Source organism: Erinaceus europaeus, chromosome 9 (assembly GCF_950295315.1).
Source record: "Erinaceus europaeus chromosome 9, mEriEur2.1, whole genome shotgun sequence".
NCBI lineage: Eukaryota > Metazoa > Chordata > Mammalia > Eulipotyphla > Erinaceidae > Erinaceus > Erinaceus europaeus.
This window is the reverse complement of record NC_080170.1, coordinates 63,272,532-63,285,864: the sequence shown is the minus strand read 5'-3', so window position 1 is coordinate 63,285,864 and position 13,333 is coordinate 63,272,532. Positions and strand designations below refer to the sequence as shown.

The following is a 13,333-nucleotide window of genomic DNA, read 5'->3' as shown; positions in this document are numbered from 1 at the left end:
GAAAAAAAAAGTTAAAAGATGTGACTGCAGAAGGCTTCTGAAGCATTATTTTCCAGGTTGGCATTTTCATTCATTTGGTAACAGGCTCTCCTGTCCTCTTCTCCCCACCCACCAGTCAGCAGAGACAAGGCAGTCAGTATGTTAATACAATCATATTTATTACAGTTTCCAGACTCCCACATGACACATATCTAAAGCAGAACATTGCAAACAGACATTACTAGCAGCAATCCTCTCTAGTCAAGAGGAGTTTAAGGTGGCCTTAGCAGTTAGGAATAATTTCAAGACAAGTTATAGTTTTTCTCTTAGCAGCTATTTGATGAGTAGTAAAATTACATAAATACAAATGATCTAGGTTTAGCTTTGTCTAAAAATCATTAATGTGTACTGGTGCAGAGAGGTATCCGCACAGTTGCCAAACAGAAGGTTAATGTCCTCAGATGCTGATATGAAATAAATCACTTTTTGAGATATTGACCATTATCTGCTTTACTATCAGAGCAACAGGGAAAGAACTGGACAGCTGCCCAAGAAATTAGCTCACAAAGAACACAGCCAGATAGATACTCACTGACTAAATAATGCCCCCAACAATTTTTTAGACATTTTCCCCTACAGCTCTAAAAACATAGCATCAGACATAACATCAGACATTTTCTCCAAAGGACTAAAAAAATCAAAAGCAATTGCACTGTATTGGGAATAGCTTTTACAGCTTTCCTGAGGGACAGTTCCCATGTTTTCAGAGACAGGGTATCTTTAAAGAAGCACTAACCCTGGTAGCTTATCAAACTACTTTTTTATTCTAAATAAATAAAAGACAGACTGAAAGTCTCAGGTGTACTTCTCTTCCCACTAGATCTCAGAGCAATCCAAAGCCATTTCTTGGCAGAGAGCTTTCATTTTTATTAGAGGACTGCAGAAACTTACAAACATCTGAAAAATACTCAAAATAACTCATAGTAAAGGCAGTACAAGCCTTCCTCAGAGCCTAGAAAACTGTGACAGGAACCCCAAGGCTCATCTGAAACCCATCAAGTCCATTTGCCAGAAAGTAATGAAAGACCACCCATCTTTACAGCACAGATCTGGATAAGACTGTTTTTTTGCTTTATAATCACTGAGAAAAGCCTTCTGGGAGTTACTGGCCAGAAAAACACCAACTGATAAACAAGAGCTACTGAAAAGGGGTCAACTGCAGTCTGTATCTGGCTCAGGAAAAGAAAATTAAAACAGCTGCAAAATCCTTATTTGTGCCATGATACCCTTACATGAACCTTGACCTTCCCATAGGAACTATTCTATTCATAAAAAAATATGTCAAAGACTGGGAAGCTTTGGGGCAGCACCAGTAACAGCTAGCTGTCTTTGAGTAACTTTAATTTTTTCCTAAATGGGAAATTTAAAGAACAATTTACAGAACCAATTATATCATGATTTTGCCTATGTTAGTTTCTATGGGAATAACAAACAAATGCAAATACCACTGTGCATCAAGTTAGGTTTCTATTTCCTTTAAGGGGTAGAATGGCACAATTTCTGAAAGGCTTCTGAGGATTAAGGGCTGCTCAGATAGTGATGAGGCCATCTCGAAGGTGCTCCTGTATTATATCATGAGAGATAGAGAGCAGGCGGGCGAGTGAGCAAGCGCATGCCACACCCTCATTATAACACATGTGGTGCCAGGTGTAAACTTGGGATCTCATGTATACATATCCTGCACGGCAGGAGGTACTGCTGTGCTACCTTCTGGTCAGAATGCCTATCATCTTTTTTTTTTTTTTCCTCCTCCAGGGTTATTGCTGGGCTCGGTGCCTGCACCATGAATCCACCGCTCCTGGAGGCCATTTCCCCCCCCCTTTTGTTGCCCTTGTTGTAGCTTCATTGTGGTTATTATTATTGCCCTTGTTGACGCAATTCGTTGTTGGATAGGACAGAGAGAAATGGAGAGAGGAGGGGAAGACAGAGAAGGGGAGAGAAAGATAGACACCTGCAGACCTGCTTCACCGCCTGTGAAGTGACTCCCCTGCAGGTGGGGAGCCGGGGGCTCGAACCGGGATCCTTACGCCGGTCCCTGCGCTTTGCGCCACATGCGCTTAATCCACTGCGCCACCGCCCGACCCCCGCCTATCATCTTTAATGCTGTTGTTTCTAAACTTTGAGTTGACATGCACTATGCAGACAGCAAGGCACTGACCATTTTAAAGCCAGGCCTGAGTCATAGCTGACTCTGGCTATCCATCTCACAAATAGCCCACCTCTGCCACGAGAGGGTCCCTGAAAGGAAGTATATATTTCCCAAACACTAAAACCAACAAGACAAAGTATAGTTCTTTTAGTAGTACAATAGGAGAATCTCTTCAGTGTACAAAAAAACAGTACCTGAAAATCATCCTAGGTGTGAAACTGTCTCTTCCGTTTTTCAATCCTTTGTTATTGTGTTACAAAGTCTGAGACTTGAGGAGACCATGACAAGTGCATAAGTATGTCCTATGAACTGTCTTAAAATCATGTTCTTATGTGTACAGATGGTTTTGATGAACTAAAGCTGGATGTTCAAATATAAGAACTACTCCTGGGGGCTCGGCAGTGGCACACCTGCTTAAGTACACATATTACTAAGCACAAAGACCCAGGCCTGAACTACCGCTCCCCATCTTTGAGGATGCTTCATCAATGGTGAAGCAGGCCTGCAGGTGTTTATCTTTCTCTCCTCTATATCTCCTTTCCACTCTGAATTTCTCTCTGTCCTACCTAGTAAAACAATTGGGGGGGGGCAGGAAAAAATAGCCGCTGGGAGCGGTGGATTTATAGTGCCGGCACATAGCCCCAGTGATAATCGTGGCGGTAAAATAAATAAATAAATAAACAATAACAACAACAACAAACTATTCCTACTAAGATTTCCAAGCTCCAAATGGCTAGAGGTTACTAGGATACAACTGTGTTGCATTTCTGCTACATCCAGTCCCCTAAAGCAGGGGTTACATCCTGCAAGAGTCAACCATTCTGTTACTTTTCAGCAGTTTCTGTAACTACATGGCACTGTTTGAATAGTTCATATGTTATCAGAACTTGTTTTTCTTCCTTCTGAAATTTTTTTTCCAGTTGTAAAGAAAATACAATGAATTTCTTATTTTAATTCCCTAAATTAGGGTTGGTGAAATAGCTCACTTGGAAAATGTACTACTTGACCATATGTACAACTCAGGTTCAACCCTGGCACCTAACACATTAAAAGAACTTTCAGAGCTGTGGTCTCTTTCACTCTCTCTCTGTATCTAAAAAAATTAAATAAATTGGTTTATCTAAAATTTAAAAAAAATCACCATGTTTTATACAGAACAGCACATTTATTACACAATGCTCCTTCCAGAAACACTATCCAAACAAATAAATAGGGGCATATTGACACATAAGACAGATCACACACAGCTTTAAAATAGTTTTCAGAGCCAGAATTGTTATTTTGGGCATAAAGGTATTAAATCAATCTCTATACAGAACTATGAAAATTATATGCAAACATAAAAACAAACATGTTTAAAATAAACTAGATTACATTTTGTCAGATACCAGAATGACTGTAAATGGATACTATCCCTTTAGATTCCAAATTTCCACTTTATTACTGGGAAAATCTAGAATCCATTAGATGTTTTAGCTAAGGGATGGCATCATCTAGATAGACAAGGATAGTCAAACAGGGGAGCATGATAAAGAAGCAAGGGAACTGAGATCTTAGATTATTTAAAAGAGAACTAATTAAATTGTTTGACACATTCCAGAGATAAATGTTCAAGTTTATACTCTGGGACCTCTCTAAATGCTTAATGCATCTGATCTGGCTCTAAGGGATATGTTTTTTAAAATAAAAACAAATAAAGCAAAAAAAAATTAGTAATAATTCCCCTTAGGGGATGTGTCATTTTTTCAGATGTGCATTTGGTATCTTTGCATAAACCTCTTGAAAAGGTGAAGGATATTCTTTCTGATAGTAATCAGAAAAGGGGGAGCTAGTATGTGGGGAGAGCAGCAAGTAAGTTTGATGTTCTTCTTAATGAAAAGACTCTTCTGAAAACTTTCACTGTTCCTTAGAAGGGGGTGGGATGTGAAAGCTGTTCCTGAAGCAATCACTATAATCTGAGCAGGAGATTCTCTGTGACCTCTATGGAGAGCTTTCTCCTATGTAGCACCTGCCTTACTTTTAAGACAAAATTCTTACTCAATATGCAACAGAGCTAGAAACATTTGTCATGGCACTTAAACATGTTTAGAGACTTTTAAGATGTGTTCCTTTAAATGTTTGTCTCAGTGCTCCTGTGAGGTAGGTGTCTGTGGGGAATCTGGAGGCACAGAGGGTGATGTTTGCTCTCCTTTCACAGCAGGATGAGCCAGTGTCCCAACTCCTCAAAAAAAAAAAAAAAAAAAAAAAGGCATCTACCCTGCCTCTCGGAAGGCTCATCTCAGTTACACAACAAATATAGAAGAAGAAGCTTTTCTTTTCAAGCATTTAAATTAGATTTCTTCACCTCACTTTGAGCATAAGTTATCTAAAACAAAGTCCATTATCTACTGACAAAATACCACCAGCAACAATAAAAAAATCAATACTGCCTAATGGTTTGTGTGAAGATAATAGCCCACCTACACTGGTGACAGATAAAGCATATCATGTGATTCAAACAGAAGTACTACAGGGTGCTATGGGGTCCTGTTACTCAAGCTAGGCTGTAAGTAATGTGTCCTTTACAGACACCACCCATGATACGGTGGCCTGACACAGGGAATGAAACTATACCGAATTCCTGGTGAAATCATACTAAAGTATATTCTACATAGGCCAGTCTGCCTGAAATGGGGACTCTCAAGTGTGTGAGGCATGTGCATTATTGAGTTCATACAGCTTTAAATTGAGACATGAGGGTCACGGTCATCTGCCACAGAACTCATGGGACAGGTCATACAGAGAAGGACAGGTCACACAGAGAAGCATTCACAGGGTACATGCACAAGCACCATGCTACAAATAGAGAAAAGGACAAGAAGCCACCATATAAGCATCTGGAGTCCCATCTGGTGTGTCATTCACAGGCTGAGTTCCAATAAAGGGCAGACCAGTGAGGCCCCATATTCCTTTCCAGGACAAGGAGAGGGATAAAACAGCATTCACTGAGGGCTCTGCCGAGCAGGTCTCCAATTGACATTTTACCCTTCCATAGCTGGTACGTTTCTTTTCTCATATTCATTTCAAAATAACACATCTCATTATTTGATCAGAAGAAAATGGTGCAGAAGCTACTTAAAGGATATGAGGTTCTGGAGAGGTTTACATACTCCTCTTAGAATCAGATTCATACTCAGAGCACTGACAGCACTGCTTTTTACAAATGACATAGCTCTCCATCACCTGTGCATTTATTTATGTCTCTGGTGTGAATTTATTTCATGCCAGATCTTACTTCAAATGGAAGAGCTCACATTTGGCTTGAGCAGACTATAATCCCAAGTAGGATGCATGTACCTCTTTATAATTTTTGCCTTGGTATTAATGCAAACACTCCACTCCCCCTCCCAAGACCTGTCCCCCCTTGAGGGAGTCCATCTTCAGAGGGCCTGAGCCTGGCTCTGTCCTCTGTACATGCAGTGGGAATCATTCCAACTGAGTTTCACTGGAACACTAGGGCACAGCAGAGCAGCAATTCATGCACTTCATTCTAAAGACCAAAGCCCAAGCAAGGTCGAGTTGGTCACTGAGCAAGGTGAACTAGCAGGACATTCTCACCACGAATAAAAATCTGATTTATATGACGAGTGAACACCTGCTGGTAATCCACTTTGGGCTTTCGCTTTTTCTTACGGGACTGACTCCTGGAAAGAGTGGTTGCTCTGGAAAAAGTACCCCCTGCACTTGACCCTTCTGTCCGTGTTGTCCTCCCTGACAGCTCTGACCTGGACTCCTCCCTGGCAGATGCCTGCAAGGAAGAAGGGACGGAGCGGGAACGCCTGCGGGAGCCCCGGTCAGTGTCTCCTCTTCCCCATACAGAAGCCACCTTCCAAGTGGAAGTCTGGGAGTATCTGGACAGGGTGGAGTCTGCAACTGCCGACTTAGAATCAGCTTCCTTCTTAGAAGAATCTTGAAGTTTCAGTCGATCAAATAACTATAAAGAAAGCAAAAACAAATATTACCTTTCTCCTTAGCCTTCAACATTCTCTTTCAACACACAGAAAAACATCAGATTCCTTCATTACACTTCATGGTCTTCTTGTTTTGCTATTCTTTTAATAAAAAATAGCAATATGTATATATATATTTTTTAAATTGCCACCAGGATTATTATTGAGGCTTGGTGCTGGCACTACAAATCCACCACTCCCAGCAGCCTTTTTCTTTTCTTTCTTTTTTCCTTTCTATTTTATTTGAGAGAAATCGAGAGAGGAGGAAGAGACAGAGAAAGAGAGATCTGCAGACCTGTTTCACCGCTTGTGAGGATTCCCCCCTACAGGTGGAGAGTGGGGAACAGGGGCTCAAACCTGGCTCTTTGCATATGGTAAAGTGTGTACTCAACCAGGTGCTTGGCCCCTATTTTTTCTTTTTCTAAATATTACTTTTTATGTATTAGTGAGAGAGAACTGGAACATCACCCAGCACACCAAATGCTGAGAATTGAACCCAGGATCTCTTGCTTTAGTGCCACACAAAGCTTTAAAGGCCAATGGATCTTTTATATCTAGTTATAATTCAGATAAATTAATAAGTATATTGAGAAAAGGCACCATCTGGCTTTTATGGTATAAAATGAAAGACCTTAAAGTTTTATAATAGGTTACTTGTTGGTGAAGTAACATGCAGGTCAGAAATAGGGACCCACTTGAGATGAACTAGATACACAAGAAAAACTAACAAAGTCCTTGGTCTGGGCAGAGCTGAGTGATGGGCTTTCTCAGGAGGAAACCCTAGTCGCTCAGCTCAGTGACCTGATTTTTAAGCTGGGAAGCATGCTGGGCTCGAGGTCAGGGGAAATTGCCTACCCGCGTGAGAGTCAATGAAGAATCCCGCTCATATGCTTTGCCCAGAACAGGTTTTCGGTAGGTTTCATCCACATCTGTAAGTGCCTATACAATCAGTCCAAAGAGGGCAGAATTTAAAATATTATTTTTATAGTTTCAAGTAAAAACTTTAAAAGGCAGGATAACATTTAACTGTAATATAAATAAACTTAGTATCTAACTATAAGCTTAGCTCTTGTATATGTAGGAAAAAACTGGTGATTCTTGGCCATTACATGAGATAGGGCTCCACAAATGCATGGAATTCTTACATTAGAATATAAGTAGCTAGGAAGATTATGAAAATATAAATTGAAGGATACTTTCCTAGAGATTTTGATATAAGAGGCCAAAGATGAGGCTCAAAAATCCCTATTTTTACCAGAAATGCCCACTGATTTAGACAGCTTTAGCTCATCTTTTGCAAAACATGCTGACTGCTACTTTTTTTTTCCTTTTCATTTTCTACCTTATGACAGTAATTAACAAATTAGCTAAGGTTACAAAGACAAGTACTAGTCAATTTTTGCCAATGAAAGATCAACCATACAGGCTAGCTGTTAAGATCAAAGATCATGGGCTTAGGCAAAATTTAGTAAAGTTATGGGCCCCTTGGAATATAAATAAAATAGACCTACTAGCTTTTTCTAAAATGGGGACCCCAAATCTCATCTGCTATATTCTTACCTTTAGATTCCTGATTATTAAACAATTTGTTGTGCTCTGTATCTTAACACTTTTTTCAAAAACCAAGTTGCAGAAGCTATCATGACATCAACCTGATGTCCCTGGACAGATGACCTCACCAATGTACCCTGGAACCCCACCTCTCCAGAGTCCTGTCCCACTAGGGAAAGATAGAAACATGCTGGGAGTATGGATTAACCTGCCAATGCCTATGTCCAGCAGAGAAGCAATTACAGAAGCCAGACCTTCCACCTTCTGTACCCCATAATGTCCCTGGGTCCATACTCCCAGAAAGATAAAGAATAGGAAAGCTTCCAGTGGAGGGGATGGGATGAGGAACTCTGGTGGTGGGGATTGCATGGAATTGTACCCTCTTTATTCTATGGTCTTGTCAATATTTCCACTTTATAAATAAATTTAAATAAATAGATAAAAGAATCTGCCTCATGTCTTCTTTCCCTCTCTCCTTATTTATCTTTCCCAAAACTGTATAGAATGAAAGTTCCTTTCTAAAATTTCTACAACTGGCACAATGTCCAGGCTAAGTGACAACTCAATAGTTTTTTTCCCCAGTTTTATTGAGATAGAAGTGATGTATATTAGTGCATAAGTTTAAAGTGTACATATTGGGAGTCGGGCGGTAGCACAGCAGGTTAAGCGCATGTGGTGCAAAGTGCAAGGACCAGCGTAAGGATCCCAGTTCGAGCCCCTGGCTCCCCACCTGTAGGGAAGTCACTTTACAAATGGTGAAGCAGATATGCAGGTGTCTATCTTTCTCTCCTCCTCTCTGTCTTCCCCTCCTCTCTCATTTCTCTCTGTCCTATCCAACAATGACAACAATAACTACAACAATAAAACAACAAGGGCAACAAAAGGGAATAAATAAATAAAAATAAAAAAAATAAAGTGTATATAGTATGATGGTTTGACTTATGTACATTGTGAAATGAATACTACAGTAAGTTAAGCTAACACCCATGTTGCCATATAGATGTGATAAGAATAAATACTTAAAAATGAAAGAATGGGGACCAGGTGGTGGCGTACCTGCTTGAGTGCACATGTGACAATGCACAAGGACTCAGGTTAGAGCCCCCAGTCCCCACCTGCTGGAGGAAAGGTTTGCAAATGGTGAAGCAATGTTGCAGGTGTCTCTCTGTCTCTCCCTTCCCTCTAGATTTCTGGCTGTCTCTGTCCAATAAATAAAGATAATAAAAAATTTTAAAAAAATGAAAGAATGGTTGGTAGAAAATGAGGAAAATAATCACTTACTGAGGCTAAGTTTCTCAGTTTAAGTATTAGGGATATTTTATACTGAGAAATACCTTACTGAGGGGAGTTGTCATGTATAGTGCAGGACAGTCAGCAGCAGACCTGGTTTCTAGAAGCCAGGAGCACCATTCCACATGGTGACAGTAAAAGAAAAAAAATCTCACCAGACACAGCCTCATGTCTGGGGGTTAGAAGGGTGGAGAGGGGAACTGGGTGGTAGCGCACCGGATTAAGCACACATAGTGCAAGTATCCTGGTTCAAGCCCCCGGTTCCCCCCCTGCAGGGGAGTTGCTTCACAAATGGTGAAGCAGGTCTGCAGGTGTCTATCTTTCTCTTCCCCTCCTCTTTCAATTTCTCTATGTCCTATCCAATAATAATAAGAGCAACAACAACAAAAAAATGGGAAAAAATGGCCTCTAGGAGTAATAAATTCATAATGCAGGCACCAAACCTCAGGGATAACCCTGGAAGTAAAAAAAAAAAAAAAAAAAAAGGGTGGAGAGCAAACTACCTTTCTTTACTGGGAAGATTAATGGTTTACAATCAACAGTAAAATATAGTAGTTTGTACATGTGTGAGAGTAAACTATCTTAAAGAAAAAAGAATATGAATTTTTTAATTGTTGTTGGCTATGAGATTCTAGTTCTGGAAAGTCACTGTAGGTTTTACTGAATATAGCTGCTCAGGTACATTGGAATACAGACCATTTATCTTCTAGGAAGTTCTCCAGCCCCTAAAAAAGGCTTAATTGATTACCATGTTCCAGAACTTGTCGAATGCAACAAGAAAGCCTGTACAGACGCCACGCAGCCCTTTGAAAGTGCGGATGTGGACATTCACCTTCACCCCTTCCTGGATGCAGCGGTGGAGTTCACCCAAAGGGCTGCCTTCATGCACTGAAACCAAAGAACAGTCATTATAGTGTAAAAATCTGCTTGTTCTTCAAAGGCTTGCCCAACACCACCTATATCTCCAGCATTAAGAAGTAACATGGTATAGGAGGCAACCTTACAAGGGGATCAGGCAGGCTCAACAGGCAGTACAGCCAGTGCAGACCACACAGGCTGAAATGAAGTGAAATGGACGTGGAGAAACCAGGATACCTATATACCTCATGTTCTGTGTGTTTTGATTCTAATGTATGTCATAATTTTAAAACTTTTTAAAATTTAAAAACATTTAAAAAAATTCTAGGAACCGGGAGTTGGATGGTAGCAGCAGGTTAAGCGCACATGGCACGAATCGCAAGGTCCTTGAGCATTGCAACACGTGCGCTCAATCAGGTGCGCCACCACTCACCCTGTGCCTTATCTTTAAAGGAACAAATACTTCCAAATCCCCTTCTCCTTTGACACTGCTCTGGCCACACCCTTGCAAATCCACTTTCAGGTCTCCTGCAGGTGGCCATCAGGTGACTGACTTTGTTCAGACAAGACTGTAAATAACTGGAGACTCATGGTGGTGCACCTAGTTGAGCACACGTTACAGTGCGCAAGGACCCAGGTTCAGGCCCCCATCCCCACCTACAGGGGAGAAGCTTCATGAGTGGTGAGGTAGTGCTGCAGTTGTCTGTCTCTCTCCCTACCATCTCCTTCCCTCTCAATTTCTGGCTGTGTCTATGCAATAAAAAAATAAAGATAAAAAAATTTTAAAAGACTGTCAATAACTAATCACAAACACAGACCACAGCCCCTCAGACAGCCACAATAGCTTCCCAATTCCCCTCAAATCAGCATCTTTATCCCCTCAAATCAGCATCTTTTATGAATATGTATCTTTATCAACTACTGAGCCCTCACTGTGAGCCAGACCCTATGTATGTTTAACTTTATGCATAGTTTTAAATATTCATGTACTTATTATGGATAGGCAGTGTGAGAGAGGAAAGTGAAAGAGAGAATCAGAGTACTGTTCTGGCATAAGGTGATGCCAGAGATTGAACCTGCACCCTTCTGGGGCTTCAGGCATGCAAGTTGGTGTTCTAATAGCTTGAACTATGTCCCCAGTCCCATGCACATTGTTTCATTTAATCCTTATAACTTAAAGGTACATTTACTTTGCACTGTTTTTTTTTTTACTGATGAGGCAAATGAAGTTCAGGTTTAAACATTTGCTTAATTTAAATAATGAACAATAATTTAGCAAAAAAATAAACTGTTGAGTTCAGTAACTAGTAATAGTTGATCCGCTACTCTGCACAGGAAGATGAATATGTATCTTGGGGCTTCTAATAATGATCTAAAAGTCAAAAATAACCACCATCTATAGCTAAATCAGTTGTAGACATTTAACAGTTCACTGAGACTTAAGTTGTATTTCAATATATGATAATAGCAGGGGGTTGGCAAAATAAGGTCCCTTAAATTGCTGTCATTTTAGGAACATGCCTTTGTCTTTGTGCTTCTGCTGGGGGAATTCTGCTAGAGGACAACCTAGTTTGAGCGAGGATGCTATCACACATGGTAGGTGTGCCTGACAGCACACGGCTTTTCAGGGTGTTTCTGAAGAAACACATTTCTAGGAATGAAACGAGAAGGTCTCTTGCTTATTAGCACAGCCTTGCAGTCCAAAGGCAGTGATACCTTAATGTCCCAATTCAGCTATCCAGGATACAGATGCTTTGAATGGCTAAGTAGGTCATTGTGTTCGCAGGACAGATGTAAGCATTCTCGCCAGATGACATAGGCATAATAACCCTGGGCTGTTTTCATCCCACTTGTGAAAGACCAAACTTACACATTATCAACCTCTGCTGTTTACAGCTTGCTTCTACTGATCTGCTGGGGGGAGTAGGGGTGAGCTCCAGGAAATTCCCTTGTGTCGCTGACACCTTCACAACTTAAAATAACCTGCAGCTGCGGGAACTCGAGGCTGCCAGACACCGCCTGCACCCAGCCTGGCAGTGCGCTGAGCGAGCCGGAGAGGCCTCTGCTGCCAGGCGCCCGCTTCGAACAAGTGTGTCTGTCTGGACCCTGCAGCCTTCCCGGCCGCCAAGGCTGCCATTTGATGCGCGGGGCTGCGGACACAGCGTCCCCGGTGCCAGCTGAACACGGCCGGTGCCCACCGCCAGCTCCCCGCTCCCCCCGGCTGCCCCGCCCCGTGGTCCCTGAGACGCGGCTCAGCTCCAGGGGAGACGGCACGGCGGGAGGGGGGGGCCGCAGCAGCCATCCCCAGAACCACCATAAATACAATAAGTCAAGCCAAGACATTGACTTATTTTAAAAAGCCTTCCTAGGGGAACGTCCTTTTTGCAGGCCCACCCCTTTCTAGACGTCGCCGCGGCTCCTGGGCGCTCTGGTCTCCCAGCAGCCTGCCCGCCCCGACCACCCCAGCAGCGCCCCGTGGCGACCCCGGGCCCCCCCCCCCCGTCCCTTCTCCAGGTGCCCCGACCCAGAGCCCCCGGCCCCGCGGACTCACGCGGCATCCTGGTCAGCACGTTGCGCGGAGCCTTCCGGCCGCGGCCCCGGCCCCCGCGCGCCCCCGCCGCCCCGTCGGCGTCCGCGTCCTCCTTGACCACCATGAGGCGGCGGAGGCGCTGGATGCGCTCAGGGTCCGGGGCGGGCGCGTCCCGGCGGCGGGATCGGCCCGAGGAGCCCGCGGTGGCGGCGGCGCCCCCCGAGCTCGCGCCCCGCGCCCGGCCGCGGCCGCCCCGGACGCCGGTCCTGAGGAAGCTCTCGTACTCGGCCAGGTTGTTGAAGCAGGGCGCGTTGGGGTAGGGGATGGGCGGCAGGCGCGGCGCGTACAGGGCCAGCAGCGGGTCGAAGCTGTCGGAGCTGACGTCCAGCCGCGGGCTGCCGGGGCTCGCGGGGCTCCCGGCGCGCGCCGACCTCGCCCCCCACTCCCGCTCCTCCATGTTTGAAAGGCCCGCAGCCGAGGCCGATGGGAAGAAGGCGCCGGGCCGCCAGAGGGCGGCACTGCGCAGCCGCGACGCAAGCTCGCGCTCCGTCGCGTGGCCTCTGGGGGGCAGCAGCTGCCCGCCCCGCGCGCCGCCTGTCTGCTGCCTGAGCTCACTGGTAACTTCCGCGCCAGACTGCGCGCGCGCGGGGGGGGGGGGGGGGGGGGTCGGGGTCCCTCCTGTCACTGCAGCCTCAGACTGCGGAGGTTTGGCACCAAGGTGGCACTGTAGAGCCCCAAGGGCTCTCTGCAGCTGCCCTGCACTTGTCCTGTACAGGTAGAAGGGTCAAAGGCCTGGCTTGCAAACACAGACAAGCTTTTGCGGCTCGCCTAGCCGGCGAATAGCTTAGTTCTCTGGGTCTTTGCATGCCCATAACATACTGTCCTCAGAATGAAGAGCTAGTGCATGCTAAGCACATAATAAATGCT

At 44.0% G+C, this 13,333-nt stretch overlaps 1 protein-coding gene across 1 annotated transcript; it reads right to left on the bottom strand.

Annotated features, from left to right (window-relative positions):
• Positions 1-3,320: 3,320 nt before the first annotated feature.
• Positions 3,321-12,912, bottom strand: LSM11 (LSM11, U7 small nuclear RNA associated). Its single transcript, XM_007535602.3, has 4 exons — positions 12,428-12,912; positions 9,767-9,906; positions 7,033-7,116; positions 3,321-6,161 (listed from the first exon to the last, which is right to left on the bottom strand). The coding sequence occupies exons 1-4, from the start codon at positions 12,861-12,863 to the stop codon at positions 5,751-5,753; spliced, it is 1,071 nt and encodes a 356-aa protein (XP_007535664.2). The 5' UTR covers positions 12,864-12,912; the 3' UTR covers positions 3,321-5,750.
• Between the last annotated feature and the right edge of the window lie 421 nt (positions 12,913-13,333).

Excerpts from the sequence above, each read along its gene's own strand:
- LSM11 (XM_007535602.3), bottom strand. The coding sequence starts at position 12,863 with ATGGAGGAGCGGGAGTGGGGGGCGAGGTCGGCGCGCGCCGGGAGCCCC. Across the intron at positions 9,907-12,427 it reads CGTGCTGACCAGGATGCCGC|TGCATGAAGGCAGCCCTTTG; the intron begins GTGAGTCCGCGG and ends CTTTGGTTTCAG. Across the intron at positions 7,117-9,766 it reads TCGACAAGTTCTGGAACATG|GCACTTACAGATGTGGATGA; the intron begins GTAATCAATTAA and ends CTGATTGTATAG.